The following is a 25,447-nucleotide window of genomic DNA, read 5'->3' on the forward strand; positions in this document are numbered from 1 at the left end:
AGTTTCTATGAGAGGAAGGTGAAAAAAGCAAAGGAACTCAAGAAGAACACCAGGAAATGAAGGCCCGGCCAGGACAACCACTTCCACCGTCCCAGTGGACCATCTGCCTCTTGTTCTATCATCTGCCTAAGACGAGCTGTACTTGTTACTCAAGTGGGAGCTGCTCCGGTCAAGGCCCAGTTCTTGCCCGTTGGCCTTCCACTTCCCAACAGAGCCTTTGTCATCCGTTGGCACGATGCCCAGGGCTGGTCTCTGGCACCAGCAGCACAGACATGACTGGGAGACACAAAGCAGAGAGAGTTGAGAACATTCATTGGCTCTGGAATTACATGTGCCTCTCTGACATGCCACTTGTGGCTCTTCTGAACACTGTTCCACAACATGGCCCCTGCCCCATGTTTTGGGAAAGTGAGCCAGGCCCCTGTCCAGTGTGGCTTGTGGCTGGTAAACGGTTCCCACATTGAAACAGCCACTGGGGTAGAGGCCTCATGCCAAGGATGGAAGTAAATGTGGGTCTGCTGGGGACTAGAGACTTTTTAAAAAGTAAAGAGTCCAGTAGCACCTTTAAGACTAACAAATTTTGTCGTAGCATAAGCTTTCAAGAAACACAGCTCTCTTCGTCAGATGCATGGAGAGCAGAGACCATGCATCTGATGAAGAGAGCTGTGTTTCTCAAAAGCTTATGCTATGACAAAATGTGTTAGTCTTAAAGGTGCTACTGGACTCTTTCCTGTTTTGCAGCAACAGACTAACACGGGTATCTCCTCTGGACTTAAAAAGTCCTGGAAGTTAAACAGGATTGCCCACATGACTTTTTTTGTAGCAGGAACTCCTTTGCACATTAGACTACACCCCCCTCGCATGGCCAGTCTTCCAAGAGCTTACAGTTTACCCTGTACTAAGAGTAAACTCTTGAGCTGTGGTGCTAGAGAAGACTCTTGAGAGTCCCTTGGACTGCTAGAAGATCCAATCAGTCAGTCCTAAGGGAAATCAACCCAGACTGTTCCCTGGAAGGTCAGATGCTGAAGCTTAAATACTTTGGCCACCAAATGAGAAGGGAGCACTCCCTGGAGAAGATCCTGATGCTGGGAAAGACAGAAGGCAAAAGAAGAAGGGGACGGCAAATGATGAGATGGCTGGGCAGCGTTACTGATGTAACAAACACAAATTTGAGCAGGCTTCAGAGGATGGTGGAAGACAGGAGGGTCTGGCGTGACTTTGTCCACGGGCTCGCAGAATCTGACTCAACTGTGTGACTGAACAACAACAAGAGCCCTGTAAGCTCTTGGAGGATTGGCTACATCAGGGGTGTGTGGCCTAATATGCAAAGGAGCTCCTGCTACACAGAAGGATCTGGTCACCCATGGTTGGTATTTGGACAGAGACCTCCAAAGAACACCAGGGTGGTGATGCCGAGGCAGGCAATGGCAAACCACCTCTGAACATCTCTTGCCTTGAAAAACCCACGCGGGGTCACCATAAGGCAGCTGTGCCTTGACGGCACTTTTCACCCACAGATAGAGAGATCGTTAGCACAAATAACACCGTCAATTACTGATTTCTTTTTTTTTATATAAGGCTCTTCTGTGTTTAGGGGCAACGGCTGCTATGGGAACTGGGGCAGGAAACGTGCCCCCAATTTGGACCAGACTGAGAAAATCTGGACTCTCTCATCTGTATGGGAGCTACTAAGCATCACTACTATTTCCCCCCAAATATTACAGCAAAGCAAGTTTCAGAGAGATTGCAGGAAAGACAGGGGAAACCTGGGAGGTGCATGAAAGCCCCCTGCTGCTGTGGGAACTTGAGAAAAAGACCCACGTCCCAAGCTGGGACACACAACCCATGTGTAAGTGATGGAGGTGTAACTCAGTAGCTAAGTTACAAGTCAGGAAACCTCCTCAATCCCACTTTGGTCATAAACTCACTAACTGCAGTCATTAACAGTTTTACACCCTTATAACTCCATTGAGTCAGTGGCCTAAGAAGGGAGTGACTGTCCAGCCAGGACTGCGCTTTTAAGTGATGTCAGGCAAAGCATTAGCTGCCTCCCATGCCTACCATGAAGGTAAAGGTAATCCCCTGTGCAAGCACCAGTTGTTTCTGACTCTGGGGTGATGTCGCATCACAGCGCGTTCACGGCAGATTTTTTACAGGGTGGTTTGCCATTGCCTTCCCCAGTCATCTACGCTTTCCCCCCAGCAAGCTGGGTACTCATTTTATGGACCTCGGAAGGATGGAAGGCTGAGTCAACCATGAGCCGGCTACCTGAACCCAGCTTCTGCCGGAATCGAACTCAGGTCGTGAGTAGAGCTTGGACTGCAGCTTTACCACTGTGCCACCGTAAAGAGATAATAATATTTGCCTACCATCTAGGGTTGTCATCGGGATTACAAGTTGCTTTTATGGCTGTTTTACCCTGTGTTTTAATTTTGATTTTAAATTACATTTTTAGCCTTTTTGGAAGCTCATGTGGACAGGAAAGTGGCATATAAACAACTTAAACAAATGACTATGGGAAAAACTTTCAACACCTAACAGCACTGTACAAAGACTAAGCATTATGAGACAAAGGAATCAGTGTTGATGTTTCACTGGGAAGGTTTGATTCCCAAAGTGCTGCGTCTGCATGGGAATCTTTGCACACGTGCAAAGATCAGGAAAGGAATGTATGGGGGCAAGGAGGGGCCATCTCAAGAAAGGCCATTCTCCTTTATCCCATTAAGAACATGGCTGGTATTCATGTGCCTCCATATGCCACAGGCCACCCCCTGGTCCTTGATAAAGGCAGATTATCTCCTACCTGAAAGCAGTTCTTAAATTTCCGGCTGACGAAGTAGAGAGCCACGGGGTTGATGCAGGAGTTGAGCGAGGCCATGTTGATGCCAAAGTAATCCATGACTAGGAGAAAACTAAATGGGGAAGAGAAAAGGAAGCTGATGATGCTGGAGGAAAGAAGAAGAAGACCATAGATTTATACCCCACCCTTCTCTCTGAATCAGGGTCTCAGAGCGGCTTACAATCTCCTTTATCTTGTTCTCCCACAACAGACACCCTGTTTGGTAGGTGGGGCTGAGACAGCTCTCCTGGAAGCCGCCCTTTTAAGGCAGCTCTGCGAGAGCTATGGCTGACCCAAGGCCATTCCAGCAGCTGCAAGTGGAGGAGTGGGGAACCAAACCCTGTTCTCCCAGAGAAGAGCCCGCACACTTCACCACTACACCAAACTGGGTCTCTGCTGCAGGAGGAGGATCCAAGGGCAAATGGCTGGAGAAGATGGTCCAAGAGGTGAGGGTGTTCATTTGAGGGAGAGGCCAGCATGGAAACTGGACTAGATGGACTCCTGGCTCTGATCTGGCAGGAATATTCTTGCCTTAGTAAGGCTGCCATTTGGACAGGGAAAAACAAACATCCAGTCTCTTTAACAGAAGTTTAATGAATGGGAATGGGCAGCTGAATCTTTGCCGAACTCATTTATTACAAAAAATGTTACTTTGCTGAGTCGTGCCCTGGGTGCAGTAAAATGTAATGCCAGGTATGGGAGATATAAACTTTAGAAAGGGCACAGGCAAGCCCCATTAGCAATATTATGATTTTACTCCAAATACAAACATGCTTAAAACCAGGACTTTTTTTGTAGCAGAAACTCCTTTGCATATTAGGCCACACACCCCTGATGTAGCCATTCCTCCAAGAGCTTACAGTAGGCCCTGTAAGAAGAGCCCTGTAAGCTCTTGGAGGATTGGATACATTGGTGGAGTATAGCCTAATATGCAAATAGGTTCCTGTTAAAAAAACAGATTGTATAATTGAATCAGCGCATAGCATATTTAAATAATCATGCAAGAATTTTTCTGTACACAGAGGGTTTATTTGGTATTTTGGACTGATACTCCTGGGGTTCCTGTATTTCTTACTTACGTAAGAAGCAAATCTCAGACAACAGAATGAGGCTACTTCAAGAAGTTGTAGTTCAACCTTGTTCTTCAATGTAATTTGTTTTGGAGGCCTCTATGTCAACACTAGGGACAAACCACCGAGCGTCTAATAGTCTTCCTTACCTAAGAAGCTCGCATCTATCGACATCCTGAGGGTTGTAGATGGTCTTTTTCAGGATCCTGCTCAGGTGAAGAGGCAACCAGCAAAGGGCAAAGATCACCACCAAGCAGAACACCGTCTTGGCCACTTCCCTGCGCTGGAAGGTACAAGCACCAGTGTGGAAGTCGACAGAGGAAACAGAAGGAAATACAACGCAACGATTGCATTATGTGCGCAGGGGAAGACCTTTCAATCCCTATTCTTTGCAGCCAGTTTTCCAAGCCTCAGACTCATCCCTTTTGGAGAGGAGCTGTAGCTCAGTGATAGAGCACCCGCTTGGCATGCAGAAGGTCCCAGGTTCAATCCCTGGCATCTCCAGAAAAGGTTCAGGTGATATGAAAGACCACCACGTGACACCCTAGAGAGAGTTGCTGCCAGTCAGGTGGGACAATACTGACTGCAATAGAACAATGGCCTGTCTCAGTAGAAGGCAGATTCGTGTTCTCATTTCTGTAGCACATTATGCACTGTACACATGTGAAGAATCATATAGAACACAGTGGCTGGGATTTGGGGCATCAGATACTAACAAGAGCATCAGGTATGTGGGTCAGAAGACTAGCAGGTTAGGGATGTGCTACTGAACCCTGTGACTGGTATATCAATTACTGCTCTACAAAGCCTTTTTAAAAATGAAATGCTTCTGAGTTAGCTATTGATGTAACCCTAGTACATCAGCAGGTGAGACGTTCAGAGGGGAACATGAGGGGCTGCAGGCCACAAATGAGTGAGGGAAAGAGAGTAACAGCCATGGATTCTCAATCAGCGCTCCTTGGCTTTAGCCAGAACACAATGTGTATCCTTCTCTGGGCAAGTTCAATTGATGATTTGAATTACTTTGGTGCACTTGTGGGAGCCGGTCTCTTTCTCCAGAAAAATAAAAGGCATAACAAATGTGTTGAATCTCAGGAAGGATCTACCGAGATAAATCAGTTTTGATTCAGTCCCCTTAAACAGGAGGCCTCTATTTCTCTGGGTTCTCATCACCCCAGTGGGTACAGGCAGGGCTCATTTTGTAGCAGGAGCTCCTTTGCATATTAGGCCACACCTCCTGATGCAGCCAATCCTCCAAGAGCTTACAGGGCTGTTACTACAGGACCTACTGTAAGCTCTTGGAGGATTGGCTACATCATGGGGGTGTGGTCTAATATGCAAAGGAGCTTCTGCTACAAAATGACTCCTGGTACAGGACTCTCAGGAGAAAGACAGAGACTCCAAAGTGTTACAGATACGGATTAAGCAGTTTTTTTGGAAGGGCTACTACATAATACTTTACAAAAGTAAATTACAAACTGCCAACTGAATTGAAACTTGAGCTATGATCACACACACTAAATAATGCACTTTCAACCCACTTTCCAACTGGCAAAATCCAGTTGGAAAGCGCATTGTGAACTGGCAAAATCCAGTTGGAAAGCGCATTGTAGTCCATAGTCCATGTTATTTTCTGTAGCCATCTGTGTTTTCCTGATGATTTTATATCTATGCCTTTTTTTTGGGTAGGTATTCCTGTTATCATGCATCTGATTCAACTTGCAAGTTGCTTTTGTAGTGTATTGTGCAGCAGTTCCTTTCAATAAACCCTTAATTCATAACAGTAACACTTTGGAGTCTACATCTTCCTACTGATAGCCTTGTACCCATCGGGGTAATAAGAACCTTTGGAATAGAGGGCCCCCCTCTACTTAAAAGGGATGAATTAACAAGCAGAACAAGCTGTACGTCTGGCAGACAGGAGAAAGGATGGATTCACTACTGTATACTTTAGCTGTTAGTATCATGGCAGCCTAGCCTCAGTTTCAGCAGGATCTCACAGGAGTGGAGCTCCCGAACCTTTCTGATGGTTCCCCCTCCTCCTCTCCACCTACCTTGTCCATTGAATAGTAGGTTCAGCTGCATAACAATCCCTGGATTAGGAGAGCAGGCAGCCAGCCAGCCACCAGGGGCCTTGCCATGCCCCCAACAGCCCTCATTAACTCTTGGAGATGCCCAAGCCACCCTTTCTCCACTTCTTATGTGATTTTGGCTTCTTGGCCTTTTGACTGGAGGAGTGGCAGCCCAGGAGAGCCCCAGGTGAGTGAGGCCTGCTTGGGCTGGCTGGATCTCTAGCCAGCCCAAGCAGGCTTCACTCGCCTGGGGCTCTCCTGTCTTGCATTGGGTTGCTTTTGGCTGGGGGGGCATATGCTAATGAGTTATGCTAATAAGCGCCACCACCTATTTTTCTACAAAATGACCCCTGATGGCAGCCCATCCTTGACACGCCTGACACCACAAGGAAGCTGTAGTAACAAAATATCCTGTGTGTGATGCACATGGCACTGCAGAGAGAAAAGTAAGAAGATGAGTGTCAATGGGGATGGGTGGGTGTGCTAAAAAAAAATGTCCCACCAACAAACCTACATGGAGGGCAAACTGTGACAGGGTCCACAGCTCTGCGGTAGGGCTCACGTTTTCCAGCCATTGCATCACAGTTCAGATATGTTCTAACCTCCTGTCAAAGAATCTCCAACAGCAGGGCTGGGACAAACCCCCTCCCACACTTGAAGTTCTGGGAAGCTGCTGTCAGTCAGAATGGAGAAGAAAGATCTAAGGGTGGCTTAGAAGATTCTATTCTTTCCAGGGGTTTTTTAGTATCAGAAACTCCTTTGCATATTAGGCCACACACCCCTGATGCAGCCAATCCTCCAAGAGTTTATGGGGCTCTTAGTACAGGGCCTACTGTAAGCTCCAGGAGGATCAGCTTCATCAGGGGGAGTGGCCTAATATGCAAAGGAGTTCCTGCTACCAAAAAAAGCCCTGATTTTTTCTGACCAAGGAAGGGGGCCTGCTCCTCAGACCCTCGCTGGGGCTCCTCACCCGTTTCATGTGGTCGTTGAGCGCGATCCTCATGCCGTTCCTCTGGCTCAACATCTCACACGACATGAGAGTATAGAAGACACCAGTGCAGGCCAGGGGCAGGCAGAAGTAGAAGCCAAAAAGCCACCAGTCTTTCACGTTCTTGTAGAACTGCGGAGAAAGAAGGGAAGGGAGTGAAAAGCACTTTCTGACCCCTCTGGGGGTTGCTAGCAGAGCTCAATATCACCAGATGAGGTCGGTGTCTGTGGATCACCTTGAATGTCTCTGTCTCCAATGAAAGGCACCAAGCCTACCTTGGAGCTTGCAGGATGTGGCAAGATGGCTCCCCTCTAGGCTAGAGGGTGACCACCGATGTGTCTCTATATTACAGGGATAGTTAGGCTGAGAGCATATGACTGGCTCAAGTTTACTCAGCAAGCTTCCATGGTCAAGTGGGGATTCGAACCTTAGGCCTCCCAGGTCCTAGTCCAGGGGTGGCCAAACCGTGGCTCAGGAGCCACATGTGGCTCTTTCACACATTGTGTGGCTCTCAAAGCCCTCACACCCTGTCAGCTGGCTTAGAGAAGGCATTTCTCTGAGCCAAGCCAGCCAGTGGCTTGGAGAATGCATTTAAAATTAATGTTGCTTTCTTTCCACCTCTCCTTCCTTTTTCCATCCCCTATTCCTTCCGGCTTTCAAACACTTGGTGCTGCCGTCTATTCTGTGTGATTCTTACATTAAGCAAATTTGGCCACCCCGTCTTGGTCCAACTTGCTGACTAGTATACCACTCAAGTGGCCAAGACGAAAAGGATAAGTGACCCAGCCAATATCATTGACTGCTCAGGTTCAAGGATGAGGACTCACCGTCATGAAGCTGTCTGTCTGATGGGGGGACAGCATGCAGACCCAGTGGGTCTCTTCACGATAAGTCAGTTTCAAGAGGTCGAAGGCAATGATTTCCGGGATCGCTAGGATGATGGCCACCGCCCAGATGAGAGTCACCTCAACCGCCTTCCACATGGGGATGCCAATCCCTTGGATCCGGCTCCAGGAGGCCACAGCTCTGTACCTGCCATCCCGCCGGAACAAGCACAGAAAATAAAGTTCTATCTGTTGGCAACCTGACATCCAGGTGATGTTGATCATGTTGCAGGAAGATTGACTGGCAGGAGACTTTTACACAAGTGACCTGATACAGCCTTCCTTAGGTAGGGTTTGGTGGGTGGGTGAAGGGACAAGTTTGGGAAACTAAATTGAAGGTGTTATTAGAGAAGAAGAAGAAAATGATGATGATGATGATGATTGATGATGATGATATTGGATTTATATCCCACCCTATACTCTGAATCTCAGAGCAGTCACAATCTCCTTTACCTCCCCCCACAACAGACACCCTTTGAGGTGAGTGGGGCTGAGAGAGCTCTCATAGAAGTTGCCCTTTCAAGGATAATTCCTATGAGAGCTATGGCTGACCCAAGGCCATTCCAGCAGCTGAAGTGGAGGAGTGGGGAATCAAACTCGGTTCTCCCCGATAAGAGTGTGCACTTAACCACTACACCAAACTGTGTGACACCATTGAATCTGTAGCAAAATTCTTTTACCATGCTTCCAGGAAGAGATGTCCTGTTTGGCCATGGACTCTATTGTTATCCATATCGTGTTGTCTTGTTATGCCAATAAAGGTTTTGTGATGGGATGTGACATGACGTTTGGGAAACTAATTCTCAGACCTGCATGTGTCCCGCTAGCTCCAGCCCCACATATGTGCATCCTGACAGCCCCACCTCCACCTGTGTGTCATCACCCTCACATTGGCAGTGTTTACACACAAACTATGCATCTAGACTCCATCCATGCAACTGGGAATGCTGGCTTCTGACCACAAGGACAACATCTATGCACATACAATCTGCAGGATCTCTGCTGCATGCGTGTAGCAGAAACAGGCTAGAAAGCATGATCCTGTTTTAAGTGCAAAGTCTCTGCATGTATATATCATATGTCATGTGTAGGACAACCCAGTTCAGGTAACAGGATGGAGAATGACTCTGTTTCATAGAACTAGAACAAACCATTGCATGGATTCAAAGTTTACCAGGAGTTTCAGGTTCACCCTTTATGTCTGCAAACTTGAAAGGTGGCCTTTGAGTCCAGATACTGTAGACCTGCCATGTCTTTAATGGCAAATGCTGTATGCCATTGGGAAAGGATGGTGGCTCAGTGGCAGAGCATCTGCTTGGGAAGCAGAAGGTCTCAGGTTCAATCCCCGGCATCTCCAACTAAAAAGGGTCCAGGCAAGTAGGCATGAAAAACCTCAGCTTAAGACCCTGGAGAGCTGCTGCCAGTCTGAGTAGACAATACTGATTTTGATGGACAGAGGGTCTGATTCAGTATAAGGCAGCTTCATATGTTCATATGCCATTGCATGTTACCTTTCAAATGCTGTCACACATTAAACTCTGTTATGCATAAAGGATAATATACATATATATTTAAAATACAGATTTTAAATATTTGGTGAATACTATGCAAATATTTGAGCAGTGAACAAACAGCGAATGTGTAATTTTAAACCGTTAAGGGGATTATATGTGACAGATTCGGGGAACAGCAAACTCTTTTGGTTCTAATGACTGTTCACTGCCCTGTTATTGGACCACTTTGAACACACTGCCAAACCCTCTGAAATTCTGAGACGATGCATCACATTAGTCTTATTTTTTTTTGCCTTTTCAAAATAAAATAATTCAGGGACATAACAGGTAAGACCATGATTCCTGAAATCAAACACGATACAATAAATAGCTATTAAGCAGAAACAAATTCTTAGCTCTAAATCAGATGACCCAGCAGTACCTCTATCATTATTACAGGCATTTACAAATCTCATCAATACTTTTTAATAATCTAGCAGGGCAGTCCCAAACAGTGTTCTAAGTCCATTGAGATGAATAACTTTTCTTAGGATAGCTTTGGGTTCCCATAGATCCATTCTGCCAACAGGGACATTTTCTTCTGGCACTAAGAATTGTGCCACCGACACAAGATGCCCTTCTCATCTTGTGTCCAGGAAAGGCTCTTTGCATTCGAGGAAAATGCCTGCTAGCATAACAGATGAATGGGATCCAATCCTTTGATTCTGTTAGGCAAATGCTGAACATATGGACGTAACGGTTTTCAGTAGTGTCTGCATTTTTTTAAAGCTGCTGCTTCAAGAAAGAAGTGACTTTCTAAAGTCAATTCTCAACAATCAGTAATTTTGTTGCTGCCAGACAGTAAAATTCAATGGATCCCCAAACCCTTAAAATACCAAAATGTGCATCCTTGTATGATGTAAAAAAAGAGAAAGGTAAAGGTAGTCCCCTGTGCAAGCACCAATCGTTTCCGACTCCGGAGTGATATCACATCACAACATTTTCATGGCAGACTTTTTTTATGGGGTGGTTTGCCATTGTCTTCCCCAGTCATCTACACTTTCCCCCCAGCAAACTGGGTACTCATTTTACCGACCTCAGAAGTATGGAAGGCGGAGTCAACCTCGAGCTGGCTACCTGAACCCAGCTTCTGCTGGGATCAAATTCCGGTTATGAGCAGAGAGTTTGGACTGCAGTACTGCAGCTTTACTACTCTGCGCCACGGGGTTCCTTTATGTACAGAAGGCCAATCACTTATATGGGCGTCCTCCAGGCTTGCCAACCTCCAGGTGTTGGCTGGAGATCCGCTGTTACAGATCTGTTGGAGAGCTGCTGCTGGAGAAAACGGCAGCTTTGGAAGGTGGACTCTGTGGCATTATAGCCTGCTGAGGTCCCTCCCCTCCCCAAACCCTGCCCTCCCTAGGCTCCACCTCCCAAAATCTCCAGGTGTTTCCCAACCCAGATCTGGCTACCCTAGCCTCTTCATGTGGCCTGCCAAAGGCTTAAGAGAATATGGGCAGTCAGTGGCGGACTGGCCTGGGTGTCAGCTTGCCCAATGGCAAGTGGGCCCCTGATGAAGTGGGCCCCCTTAAGCATTAGACAATAAGTTACAAAATGTTAATGTCCCTTTAGTAGCTTGAAAATATAATAGAAGTTCCAATGTTATTACTGTAATGCAGCTAAAATTTGCATTGTAAATTTTAAGGCAGTATTCAGCGAGGTAGAAGCCAATGAACTCCCCCCCCCCCAGAGAAACTGACTGTGCAATAGAATTGATCATGGGGCAGAGCCTACCCAAGGAGAAAATATACTCAATGAGTTGGGCGGAGAAAGCTGAACTGCGCAAATTTCTAGACAAGAACTTGGCACGCAGGTTTATCCACCCTGCTACAGCCCCCCACCCCCATGCTGCCCCAGTATTATTTAGTAAGAAAAAACATGGGGGGTTGAGACTTTGCATGGATTTTCGAGGGATTAATGCCATCTCTGCATCGAATGCCTACCTGATACCCCTCATAAAAGACTTGTTGAGCACAGTATCTTAAGAGAAAATATTTACAAAATTGGCTCTAAGGGACGCGTATTTTAGAGTCCGCATCAAAGAAGGGGATGAATGGAAAACGGCGTTCAACACTCCGATGGGGCAGTTCCAGTACCTAGTCATGCTGTTTGGATTACAAGGGGCCCCAGGGGTCTTCATGAACTTCATAAACGAAGTGCTCATTAGACACCCTCCAGGCGGGGCCTGGGGATCTCCCGCTTTTCCAACTGATCTCCAGCTGGCAGAGATCAGCTCCCTTGGAGAAAATGCAATCTGTATTTATATTTAATATTTTACTGCATACTGCCAGTAAAATGTACAATATATGTACACTGTAATTACTAATATACAGGGCTTTTTTTTTTTGCAGAAAAAGCCCTGCAGAAACTGATTTGCATATTAGACCACATCCCTGACACCAAGCCAGCCGGAACTGTGTTTCTGTGCATTCCTGCTCAAAAACCCCCCTGCTAATACACACACACACACATTTATTTCGCAAAAGTTTTAATTGTACCTTTTTTCCACTTATGTATTTTTTTGAAAATTTTCTTTAATTCTTATAAAAATTAAATGATAGCCTTTTAGTTGTGGGTGGGCCCCCTTTGTCTCCTGGCAACCAATATCTTTAGACCCAGTCCACCACTGTGGACAGTTTGTTACCTGTCGATGCTGAGAGCGCAGAGGCTGAGGACAGTGATTCCCACAGAGGCTTTCTGGATGAAGGGCACTAGCTTGCACACATGCACGCCAAAAGGCCAGGCTTCCGCAAGCAGCTGCAGGAGAGAAAGGAAACTGTTAGCAGGCCATCTCTGCCAAGGAAGGGGCTCTATAGCAACGACAGTAAGAATCACAGAGAAAGAGCAAGGAGAAAAAAGGCACAACCCCCACGACAATTAATCTATTAGCTAATAGTTAAAGATTCATTCACACTACAAATATATGAAATACAAAAATTCCAATGTTCATTCCTATAGAGACATTCAGATAAATTTATGGCAATAATCCACAGAACAACCACAAGGTGGAAAAGGTAATATGTCAAAAAGTCCTTAATAACTAGGCCATTTTTTTAAGCAGGAACTCACAGGAACGCAGCTCCGGCTGGCTTGGTGTCAGGGGGTGTGGCCTAATATGCAAATGAGTCCCTGCTGGGCTTTTCCCACAAAAAAGCCCTGCGTGCAACAGTGGTGACATGGGGGGTGCCCTAATATGCAAATGAGTTCATGCTGGGCTTTTTCTACCAAAAAATGCCCTGTTCATAACAGTTCGTAAATAAATCCAAAGAGGCTTCTCTCTGTCCACAGAAAGACATGTCCTGTTCCAACCACTGAAGAAGAGGATTCCATTCTGGACAAAATTCACACTCCAAGCATCCAGCCATGCAGCTGAATGAGTATTTCCGGAATATCTAGGACCCTGTTTTTGCAGAAGGCTTTATCCAAGCTATGCTCTTTAAAGAAGAACTTCTCACTGATTGAACACCACTTCACTCTTTGAAATTCCAAGCAGGCTCTGAGTTTTCAGGTTTAAATTTAATTTAATTTTTAGATTTATATTGCGCCCTATCCTGCAAGCAGGCTCAGGGCAGCTTACAACAATAAAACAACCGCGTTAAAATAATCATATAAAAGCAGACAGACATCACAAAACAGGAGCAGCACAGTAAACCATCTTACAGACATAGGCGATAAACAGCATGTGGCTGATGGCTAACAGCATCGGGGCGTCTTTTCGAGCAGGAACGCACAGGAACGCAGTTCCGGCTGGCTTGGTGTCAGGGGGTGTGGCCTAATATACAAATGAACTATGGCATTCTACTCCTCCGATGTCCTTCCCCTCCCCAAACCCTACCCTTCTCATGCTACACTCCCCAAATCTCCAGGTATTTCCCACCCTAGATCTGGCAATCCTATCCATTATGTGCCTCTGCTGTTTCTGGTTATGCTGCTCAGAGTATTTTCCTGGATCATCAGAGCCGAGAGGAGGCAAGAGGGGGGAACCGTCTGAGTCCTTTCCTCCCCAGTCTTTCCCCCCAGCTCAGAATCACTTTCCCTGAGCAGCTTTTCCCTCCAAGAGCAAAGATTTGAAGTCTCTATAACTTCCTTGTCTCGTGGATGAAAAGCTAGCTGGGGAGGGTAGTTTTGAGTTAGAAAAATAACAGGAAGGGAAGCAAATAGATCCAAATAGGCAGCCATGTTGGTCTGAAGTAGTAGAACAAAATAGGAGTCAATTGCACCTTTAAGACCAACTTAGTTTTATTCAGAACGCAAGCTTTCGTGTGCATGCACACTTCTTCAGAAGGGAAGCGTTAGGTCCCTACATCCACCCAGGGTCGGCTCTGCCACTAGGCAAACTAGTCGATTGCCAGCCTTCTGGGGGCACCGAATTGGGCGCTCCCCTTGTGACTCAGAGACATTATCAGGGGGGGGGGGCAGAAGTTAGCCTTGCCTAGGGTGCCAAACAGTCTAGGTCTGGCTCTGCATCCACACCAGTGTTCCCTCTAAGCTGAGTTAGCGTGAGCTAGCTCACAGATTTTTAGCCTCAGCTCACACAATTTTGTCAGCTCAGGAAGGATGACCCCAGAGCACACTAATTGATGCAGTAGCTCACAACTTTAATGCCAGGAGCTCACAAAGTAGAATTTATGCTCACAAGACTCTGCAGCTTAGAGGGAACATTGGTCCACACACACCCTCCTCAGACACAGCCTGTCCAGGCTGCAGAGAAAAGCATAATTGAACTCTGCATCATGCTCCCTTGCTTCCCTGTTTTGCACTTTCTTTAAAATATAAATGGCTCTCTTGAACTTTAAGTTCATTCCCTGCCCCCCTCCCCCAAGCAAAGTACTGCAGAGATGTCAGGGCTCACAGAGGGAAGGACAGGGGGGACATCTTCACTGCAGACGCAGCCAGAAACGGAGAAGTGATCTCAGACCCCCAGATCAAAGAGTGAGCCTGCAGTGCTAAGACCCATTCCACTGCCCCGTACACTCATGCGGCTATTTTGGATCCTAGCCCAAATGCCTCCTGACCAATTTTAATCAGGAGGTGTCTTGGCTGGGGTCCAAAGCAACTGAAACTCTGAGCAGGGCTGCCCGAAACAGATGTGACCCATAGAGACATTGTGCCCTTGGGACCTCCAAGTCAAGCACATGCCAAGGCCCAGCTGGGCTGCCTTTTTGCCATCTGATCAACCTCTCTGGCTCTTGGCCACCCAACAGGGGCTCTTTTGTATCGCTCTATTAGGCTGGAAATAGCACCCAAGGAGTTTTGAAGATGAATTTCCGGCATGCAAGAACACACTTTTTGAGTTGGGAAATCCCTAGAAATTAGGGAGTGGATAGGATTTCTAGGCCCTCACTGGCTACTGGTCAAGGTTTCTTTTGTAGAAAAAGCTCAGCAAGATCTCATTTGCATATTAGGTCACACCCCCGATGCCACCATTGTTTCACACAGGGCTTTTTTGTAGAAAACACCCAGTAGGAACTCATTTGCGTATTAGGACACACCCTTGTGATCACCCTTGTTTCACACAGGGTTTTTTGTAGAAAAGCCCAGCAGGAACTTATTTGCATATTAGGCCACACCCCTGACACCCGGCCAGCTAGAACTGTGCTCCAGTGCGTTCCTGCTCAAAAAAAGCCCTGCTACTGGTGGAGGAAGGGGAGGCATAGGGTTGCTATCTCCAGGTTGGGAAACACTTTGTGTTTGGGGGATGGAGCCTCGGAAGACCTTCCAAAGCAGCCATTTTTATGTGTGAAAGAGCCACATGTAGCTCCCGAGCCTCAGTTTGGCCACTCCTGTTCCAGAATATAGCTTATTAAGCAGAAATACTATTTGAGGACAGGGGAGTAGTTTTGCAAGGCTGAAAAATGTGCATAAGCACTCCAAATACAGGCAAAAGGAGCATATGCTTGGCAAATATCTCTCTCTCTCTCTCTCTCTCTCTCTCTCTGTCTATCTGTCTTCTGTCTGTCTGTCTGTCTGATATTAAAACTCTGTACAATGTAGACATCTGACCATGTCTAAAAAGTTGTTCCTTTCAATGTCTAAAAAGCTGACACCTATATTGCTTGGATGGAGTTCTCAGGTTCTCCTGCCGAGGTCCCCTTTATTGCAATAAAGTTTTGTTTGCACATGGAATCTCACTGGCAAACCAGGCAACAGCCTCATTTGGCTAACACTGACAAGTCTTTGCCCAGCTGATGCTCCAGATAAACACCTTTTATAAAGAATATATTTGCACAGAATTTCCTCCTGCTTCATCTCTTGTATGCCTTCCTGTTTATTTATAGTGAAGCTTGTCAAACAGAGGCTGAAGATCTCCTGGGATTACAATTGATCCCCAGGCGATAGAGATCAATTCACCTGGGGCAAATGGCTGCTTCGGAAGGGGAACTCTATGGCATCATACTCCATTGAAGCCCCTCCCTCCCCTCCCTAAACCCCACCCTCCTCAGCCTTCACCCCTCCCAAATCTCCAGGGATTTCCCAACCTTATTTATAGCTTTTTTCTGGCCAGCTAAGTTCACAGGCTTTTGGTATCCTGGAAAGTACGTCCAGCTCAGTCTTTATCACACCATTTGCCTTTTAAGGAACCAAGCTCCTCTTCTTATCTAAACTGGTTTGTATTCTAAATCACTGGCATGGATCCCAATATTAATGCTTCGCAAAACCATTTCCCACATGTTCTTAGGAGCAAACGAATCTGTTTGCCCCAGCTTCTTCCCAGAATGTAAGAACCGTCAAACATAGCCTACACATTAGCTTTTGTTTATCGTTCAACACTAAAGCAAGATGTTAGCCACTCTTCCTCGCTAGGTGGGGCTGCTTCATTTCCCGATGAAGCTCCAAAGGAAAGAATCCAGTGATATCTCAAGAGACTGCTATAAATCGTCTTGTGATTTTATTTTAGCACCTCTGTAGTTTAAATGTAAGTTTAACTGAGATTCGTTTTAAGTTCAGAGGCTTTTGCTGATGGTCAGTGTCCTCCTTTGATAATCATTTGGAACTCTATGGCATGAGAGAATATGATCTAGGACCTGCCTACCTGAGGGACCGTCTCTCCCCGCATGTTCCCCAGAGAGCACTGAGATCGGGATCTCAAAATCTTTTGGTTGTCCCCGGGCCCGCTTGAAGATCACAAGAGACCGGGCCTTCTCTGTAATGGCTCCATTTTGGTGGAACCAGCTGCCGGAGGAGGTAAGGGCCCTGCGGGATCTCACCCAATTCTGCAGGGCCTGTAAGACAGTCCTCTTCCGGCTGGCCCACAACTAACGGCCCTGTATACCGACTACTGAATGCTGTATATTGTATACTGAATTTTTATCTGAAGCTGAATAGAGTGTAGCTCCACGACTGCTGTCTGTTTTAATGATGTATAGTTATAACAAATGTTTGATTTTAATTATATATTGTGAAATGTTAATTTAAAGTGTAATTTTATATTTTTATGTTAGTTTTATATATGTTGTAAGCCGCCCTGAGCCAATCGGTGGGAAGGGCGGGATATAAATCCCAGATAAATAAAATAAATAAATAAATAAAATCATTTATAATTCAGGACACTTTTATCCCACCATTTCTCCAAGTTGATCAGGGAAGCATAAGTGATTCTCCCTTCCTCTGTTTGATCCTCACAACAACCTTGTAAGGTTGGTTACATTGAGAGTGACCCTGTAGATTTCATGGCAGAGTGGGGGCTTCAACCTGCTCCTAGATCCTAGCCCAGGGGTGGCCAAACTTGATTAACGTAAGAGCGACATAGAGTAAATGTCAGATGTTTGAGAGCCACAAGAGATGAATGTCAGATGTTTGAGAGCCTCAAGATATGAATGTCAGATGTGGGAAGGAAGGAAGGAAGGAAGGAAGGAAGGAAGGAAGGAAGGAAGGAAGGAAGGAAGGAAGGAAGGAAGGAAGGAAGGAAGGAAGGAAGGAAGGAAGGAAGGAAAATAGATGGAGGAGGGAAGGAGAGGTGGAAATAAAGCAACTTTAAATGCATTTTCCAAGCACCTGGCTGGCTTGGCTTGGAGAAGAGATTTAAAGAGAGAAATGCCTTCTCCACGCTGGCCAATGGGGTAGTGGGGGCTCCAAGAGCCAGACAATATATGTGAAAGAGCCCCATGTGGCTCCCAAGCCGCAGTTTGGCCACCCATGTCCTAAACTCTAACTATACCACACTAGCTGACATAACTTATCAGTTAGTTTTTTCCAAATACCGTTCTTACAATCACTGCAGCTAATTTTTTTTCCAGGTTCCTAAAAACAACAATAAGAACAATCATTTTAAAAATCCACCTGGAGCAGGTATAGAACCTGAGTGGGACACCATGGGATAGATCAGCTGGAGTACAATCATTTTGGGAGAAGGGGTCATCATATGGTTGCCAACCTCCAGGTGGAACCTGAAGATCTGCAAGACTTACAAGACTTACAAGTTGTCTTCAGACTACAGAGGTGAGTTCCTCTAGAGAAAATGGCTGATTTGGAGGGTGCATGCTATGGCATTGTGCTTCCTCCCCAAACCCTGTCATCCCCAGGCTCCGCTCCCATGTCTCCAGGAATTTCCCAGCCCAGAGCTGGCAACCCTACCCACTGATTTTTTTTCAGAACCAAAAACATTTCTATTCTAAAACCATTATTCAATGGAAGTTGGTGTGACATAAATTTTCTCCCTTAGGGAAGAAAAGTGGGGTATAGCTAACCAACTATGAATGAATAAAGAAACAGATTTCTCTTTCTTAAAAAAAAAAATCTTAAGCAGGACAAATTCAGGTAGTAACCATGTGGGTCTGAAGCTGCAGAACAAAGTTTGGGTCCTGTTGCAACTTTAAGACCAACGAAGGTGTTTTTTTTCCTGGTATAAGCTTTTGTGTGCATGCTTATACCCAGGGCTTTTTTGTAGCAGGAACTCCTTTGCATATTAGGCCACACACCCCTGATGTAGCCAGTCTTCCAAGAGCTTACAGTAGGCCTTGTAAGAAGAGCCCTGTAAGCTCCAGAAGGATTGGCTACATCAGGGGTGTGTGGCCAAATATGCAAAGGAGTTCCTGCTACCAAAAAAACCCTGCTTATACCTAGAATCAATGCTTTTTTTGAGCAGGAATGCACAGGAACACAATTCTGGCTAACTTGGTGTCAGGGGGTGTGGCCTAATATGCAAATGAGTCCCTGCTGGACTTTTTCTACAAAAGAGCCCTGTGTGAAACAGTGGTGACCAAACTTTGTTGGTCTTAAAGGTGCCACTGGCCTCAAACTTTGATCTAAGCAAGACGGATCAGTGCTCCAGATGAGGAGGTCCAACCACTGCCCTCACTGTGATATGGTCTGTAGCCCCCCATAGCTTTGATTTCCAAGAGAGGGCACTGTAGGTGTGATAAGCTCCCCCACTGCAGCCTAAGACGGGTTCCTTGCTTCCCTTTCTGCATCCTTGTTGTGGATGCCTACTAGGGTTGCCAATCCCCAGGTGATGGCAGGGGATCCCTCAGTTTGGAAGCCCTCCCCCCACTTCAGGGTCATCAGAAAGCGGGGGGAGCGGAGGGAAATGTCTGCTGGGAACTCTATTATTCCCTATGGAGATTTATTCCCATAGAGAATCATGGAGAATTGATCCATGGGTATCTGGGGCACTGGGAGGGCTGTATTTTGAGGTAGAGGCACCACATTTTCAGTGTAGCATCCAGTGCCTCTCTTCAAAATAATCCCCAAGTTTCAAAAAGATTGGACTAGGGGTTCCAATTCTATGAGCCCCCAAATTAGGTGCCCCTATCCTTCATTATTTCCTAAGGAAGGGAGGCATTTAAAAGGTGTGCGGTCCTTTTAAATGATATGGCCAGAACTCCCTTTAGAGTTCAATTATGCTTGTCACAACCTTGCTCCTGGCTCCACCCCCAATGTCTCCTGGCTCCACCCCCAAAGTCCCCAGATATTTCTTGAATTGGACTTGGCAACCCTAATGCCTACCTTATAGGCGTTGATGGGGAGGGCAATGAGGATGTAGAGAAGGTCCCCCAGAGCCAGGCTGGCGATGAGAACGTTGGGCCCGTTCCTCATGCATTTATTCTTGTAGATGATCCGGAGCAGGGTGGAGTTGCCAATGATGCCCACGATGAAGATGGTGCAGGACACAAAGGTGTTGATGTACTTAAAGGCCCACCTGATTTCTGTCCGCTTCGTGCACATGACCGAGAGCTGTGGGGCCTGAGTGACGGCATCTCTCTGAAAGGCTCCTGATTGGTTGGCGGTGACTTTGGAGTCCAGGAAGATGCCTGGCTGGATGAGCCTGTAAGCTTTATCTTGGCTGAGGACTTCAAAAGAGAGGGTGCTGTCCCTAAAACTGTTGGCCGTCTGACTGTGGACACTTAGGATGAGGCACGCCAAGCAAGAGGTGAGCGCGAGAGGAGGTGGAAGGGTGCCCATTGGAAATTGAAGATCGAGGTGCAGCCAGAGTGCTTGAGGAATGCAGTGCTAAAGGTATTTTCGGACAGCTCCTGATCTCACCTGTAGAAGGAAGACATACAATGAGAAATCTGGGTTATAAGAGTGTGGAGTGACTCTCCATGAGTTCCCTTGAATTATGGTTCCTAAAGGGCTTGACCAAATGACAGCCACCACAAGGACTAGAAACACCATAAAAAATTTAAATACATTGTCCTCAGCTTAAAAAGAAACCTTAGGTTTGACTGTGGCTAGATCTTTGGTCTTCAAACTTTAGCAATATGAGAACTTCCATTTTGAATGAATTATGTTCATGGATCCTCCAAGCCTTCCACCCGTATTAGCACACACCACATGCTGGTCTGTCCCTAAGGTTGCCAATCCCCAGGTGGGGACAGGGGATCCCCCAGTTTGGAGGCCTCCCCCCTGCTTCAAAGTCATCACAAAGCAGCGGGGGGAGGGATATGTCCTCCATTATATACCCTATGGAGATCGATTCCCATAGGGCAGGGGTGGCCAATGGTAGCTCTCCAGATGTTTTTTGCCTATAACTCCCATCAGCCCCAGCCAGCATGGTCAATGGCTGGGGCTGATGGGAGTTATAGGCAAAAAAAAATCTGGAGAGCTACTGTGGGCCACCCTGCCATAGAGTATAATGGAAAATTGAACTGGGGCGGGGTGTGTGTTTTTTTTTAAAGATTGAGACACCAAATTTTCAGGACAGCATCTGATGCCTTTCCTCAAAACATCTCCCAAGTTTCAAAAAGATTGGACCGGGGGGTCCAATTCTATGAGCCCCCCCCAAAGTGCCCCTATCCTTCATTCTTTCCAATTGAGGGAAAGCATTTAAAAGCTGTGCAGGCCCTTTAAATATGATGGCAGAACTCTATTCGGAGTTCAATCATGCTTGTCACACCCTTGGTCCTGGCTCCACCCTCAATGTCTCCTGGCTCCACCCCCCAAAGTCCCCAGATATTTCTTGAGTTGGACTTGGCAACCCTATCTGCCCCTTTCATATATTGTGTGTATCAAGCTGTACATGCCTAATGAAAGTCTCCGACTGCTAGTACCCTCAAAATAATACACAAAAAGACTATATCAGTTGCACTTCAACAGGAACTTTCTGTTATCCATACATAGCGTACCAGGGCAGATCTCAGAGGACGGTTGATTCTGTAGGGCCACAGCTTAAAAGGCCCTGATCCAGTAAACATAAGAGAAGCCATGTTGTAGCAGGCCAATGGCCCATCCAGTCCAACACTCTGTCACACAGTGGCCAATATATGTGTGTGTGTGTGTAGATAGATAGACAGACAGACACACACACACACACATATATACACACACACTGTGGCTAATAGCCACTGATGGACCTCTGCTCCATATTTTTATCCAATCCCCTCATAAGAACATAAGAGAGTAGTAATCAGTTTCACCCCATGAGTGGAAGAGACTTCCTTATGAGGCAATAACTTCTATCCAGTAATTGGTTGAAGATGGATGGGAGCCTGCGCAAACTTCTAGAGGCGCTGACAGAAATAGACAAAGACCAGCACTGCACAAAGTTGGAGCCTCGGGTACTCAAATGAAAACCACCACTGGTTGTTAATGTGGACTCAAAGTCTATCTCTATCATGGAATCTTTTGCTTTGGAATTCTAATTAAAGTTTTTGGGGAAATCCAGAAGGATGTCACACCCCTTTAGGAATTATAATAACCATAGAGTTTCCTGCAATTCCTAACAAGCCATGATGTCACATCCAGGTTTTCCTGGAAGTGACATCACACCGTCAGCCTGACAGCCATTTTTAAATTTTATTTTTCTCTGATGCCATTTAGAGTAGTAGCAGGAAATTGTCATGGCCCAGCATGTAGACTCAGAGGAGAAGGGAACTGCGCGCTTAACAACACCACACAGAGAGGCTGTTGGGACCCCAAGAGTCTGAGCCAGTCTGCTCTCTGTGGAAAACAGCTCTGTGTTTGGATTCAGACTCTCCAGGGTTTCATCTGGAGAGGAAAAAGCCTTCCCTGGACTCTTGTACCTGCAATTCTATAGCTGGAGGTGCCAAGGAGTGACCTAGCACATGAAAGCATGTGATCTTACACCAGACCTCAGCTTCTGCTGTGTCATGCTCCTTCTATTGGTGTGAAGTTGAAGCCCCATTTCAGCCAAAAAACTCCACCCTCAGCTAAATAGTTAAACTGCTGTCATAATGGACCCTGAACTGCATTGAGTCCATTATTCTAATATTTATGGAGAGTGTTTGTGTATTAGAAGAGCCTTCCTTTTGTCCCACTGCCTTTGAAATAGCTGACAAAAGCAAATGTAAAGCAATGCAAGAAAACAGAAACAAAAATACAATCATACAATTAAAAAAAAAAACCCCACCAGCCATAGCAAGGAAAAGTAAATAATAAAAACAAAAGCAAAAATCAGACCAGAGTCATTAAAAAGCATTAGAGAACAGAATGGCTGGCATTTCAATGTCAAAGAGTGTTGATGCTAGGCATATTGTGCTCAGGGAGAGAGTGCTGATATTTGAATTGCCACCACAGGGTGTGGGAAGCCTTCTCATTGGTCACTACTTCACCTCTAAAAGCAGAGGGATGCAGAGAAGGGTACTAAATGAAAAGTAACTGGCACAATAGTGATGGAGAAGGTAGCCCTTTAGAAAACAGTTAATTTAGACCTTTAAATGTTCACCTAGTGATTGTTTTAGAAACCCATTAAAATCTTAGACAATTACATTTAAGTTAATTTTTAAAAATTTAATCAAAGTATCTGTATGCTCATGCAAGCACACATAAGCTAGACGATAATAATGGTCCCATGTTGTGCCAGTGGGCACCATGGAACCAGCCCAAGTATTTCTTGTTGTTGTTAGGAGTACACTTGCTTCTCATAGCAAAGAATCCATTTTGGCTTTCCTTCATCTCACTGGAATGGGAGCTGCTTTAGAAAAGGCATCATCTTTGGGATGAGAGGCATTTGTGTCTGTAGGGAGCACCATTTGGAACACAGCTGCCTCCATCATAGGATGATGCTTGGCGTGGAACCTTCCCAGGTTTTCGGATTAGACCCAGCACCAATTTGTGGTGGCATCCATAACCTGTTCCCAAAATTCAAAAAGTGTCCACAGATTCAACAAAGTTGGGGACCCCTAGACTACAGAGTTAGGGTTCTGCACACATTTCTAGTTCTTGTTTTGTGCTGGTTGCACATTGTACTAGCTTGGATTATGGAAGACTGATACCAGTGACCTCCTTAGGGATCAATAATCTCTTAGGATTAGCATAATCCTCCCCAAAATGGGTTTGACAGACTGGTTCACAATTTGACTACTGCATTCTTTACCAGTTCTGAACCCCTTTCAGAGGCAGGCCCACAAATACATGGCATTATAGTAAAATATCCTAGATATCACGAGAGCATGAATAACTGTGATCATCTGTCTCCCTGTGGGCATAACAACTGAAGCTGAGAGAAGGCACAACAATAAATGTCGCTTGCGCTGTCCTTCCACAACAACGATCTAAAGCTCTAAATTTGCTCTTTCCAACAAATGCAACCCCATCCAGCACAAATTGAACAACAATTCACACATTTTTATTAAATAAAACCTTAACCAATGGCACTTGCTGTGGATATCTACAGCTACAGCCGAAGTAGATGAAAAGGTGCCATTGCTATGGAGGGTGCCCTCCATTCCAATCTCTTCTAAGAATAACAACAACTTTTATTGGCATAACAGCATAGATGTGCACAATCAGCAAGGAAGAGAACATATATTACCTCAACATTCGAAACATTCCTCTCCTCTTAGAAGCACAGCACAGATATTTAGCCACAGTCTCAATAATCTCGGGGTTATGAGAGGACAATAGGAAGAGAGTCTTACCACCATCAGATTGTCCCTCATGATTTTGAAGGAGAGGATCTAAGTAAATGCCATGAATCTCACAGTAAAGTGTACAATGCAGTACTTTCTATATCCCTTAAACCACAACCACAAAACCTGTTGGAATATGGAATTTTCTTAAACCTCCCATACAGCACAGCAGAAGAAAGGACATTAAAACAAGCTAACATGAAGGCTCTACGAAGGTTAGGGGAAGTCAAGCAAGAAAAGATATGTTGCCAAGGTTCTAGCAGTTTCATCTCAATGCTGAATAGCTTGGCGGATGCACTGGAACTCCATGCCACTTCATACTATGAGTGCCGTGGAGATGACGACCAGTCTCCCCACACCACCACTGAGAATCCACCCACCAAACAGAAGTGAAATCTCCAAACTGCAGTACTCAACAGTGGGCCAAGACATGCCAAAGCAAGCGAGAAGCAGAGGTGGTTGCCCATGGACTTCCTCCATGGGTTTTCTTGGAAGCCTCCCATCCAAGTACCAGGGCCGATCTTGCTTAGCTTCTGAGATCTGACAAGATCAGGCTATATACCATGCCACTTTCCTTCCATAGATATAGATACACACACAAGTATTTTTCCTACCAAAAAAAATATCCTTCCCTACAGGGGTTGTAAAAAAATAGGTGGTGGAGCTCATTAGCATAACTCATTAGCATATGCTGCCCCCTCACCAGCCAAAAGCAACCCAATGCAAGAAAGGAGAGCCCCGGGCAAGCAAGGCCTGCTTGAGCTAGCTAGAGATCCAGCCAGCCCAAGCAGGCCTCACTCACCTGGGGCTCTTCTGGGCTGTCCCCCCACACAGTCTAAAGGCCAGCAAGCCACCCGCCTCCCAAAATCACATAAGAAGGGGAGAAAGGGTTGCGTGGGCTTCTCCAGGAGTTAATGAGGGCTGCTGGGGGTGTGGCAAAGTCCCTGGTGGCTGGCTGGCTGCCCGTTCTCCTAATCCAGGGATTGTTATGCAGCTGCACCTACTATTCAATGGACAAGGTAGGTGGGGAGGAGGAGTGGGAACCCTCAGAGAGCCAGTTTGGTGTAGTGGTTAAGTGTGCAGACTCTTATCTGGGAGAAACGGGTTTGATTCCCCACTCCTCCACTTGCACCTACTAGCATGGCCATGAGTCAGCCATAGCTCTGGCAGAGGCTGTCCTTGAAAGGGCAGCTGCTGTGAGAGCTCTCTCCAGCCCCACCCACCTCACAGGGTTCTGTTGTGGGGGAGGAAGGTAAAGGATATTGTGAGCCACTCTGGGACTCTTCGGAGTGGAGGGCGGGATATAAATCCAATATCATCTTCTTCTTCTCAGAAAGGTTCAGGAGCTGTGCTCCTGTGAGTTCCTGCTGAATTCAAGGCCTGCTTCCCTAATTTTAAAGCATGCCCGCTGTTCTTCTTTGCCACCAGAAGCAGCCTTTATCCCGACATAAAAGGTCAAAAGTTAAAGCAACTGATCTATCTTGGGCATGCGCTATTTTGCCTCTGCCTCAAATGCAGACAACCTCCGTTCATAACAACAGCGATTGAGTGAAGGGCCAAGAGCCCCAAAACACGAACAGGTTGTACAAATCATGGGTGATGACCCTGTAAGTCCCTGCCTCAAGATCATTCCAGTACCTTTCTAGTCCAAGTGGAAGTGGAGGCTGGCCACAGCAGGCTCATTCACAAGAAGGATCTTCCACGCTTGGGACAGTTCTCCCGCACTGTGAGC

General features: G+C 46.1%; 1 protein-coding gene across 1 annotated transcript; it reads right to left on the bottom strand.

Moving 5' to 3' along the window:
• On the bottom strand, positions 1 to 25,447 carry LOC132579122 (endothelin receptor type B-like). Its single transcript, XM_060249313.1, has 8 exons — positions 25,354 to 25,447; positions 19,352 to 19,888; positions 12,051 to 12,163; positions 7,797 to 8,001; positions 6,952 to 7,101; positions 4,059 to 4,192; positions 2,804 to 2,912; positions 1 to 276 (listed from the first exon to the last, which is right to left on the bottom strand). Exons 2-8 carry the CDS (start codon positions 19,805 to 19,807, stop codon positions 127 to 129), a joined length of 1,317 nt encoding a protein of 438 aa, XP_060105296.1. The 5' UTR covers positions 19,808 to 19,888; positions 25,354 to 25,447; the 3' UTR covers positions 1 to 126.

The sequence above is a fragment of the Heteronotia binoei genome, chromosome 11 (assembly GCF_032191835.1).
Source record: "Heteronotia binoei isolate CCM8104 ecotype False Entrance Well chromosome 11, APGP_CSIRO_Hbin_v1, whole genome shotgun sequence".
Taxonomy (NCBI): domain Eukaryota; kingdom Metazoa; phylum Chordata; class Lepidosauria; order Squamata; family Gekkonidae; genus Heteronotia; species Heteronotia binoei.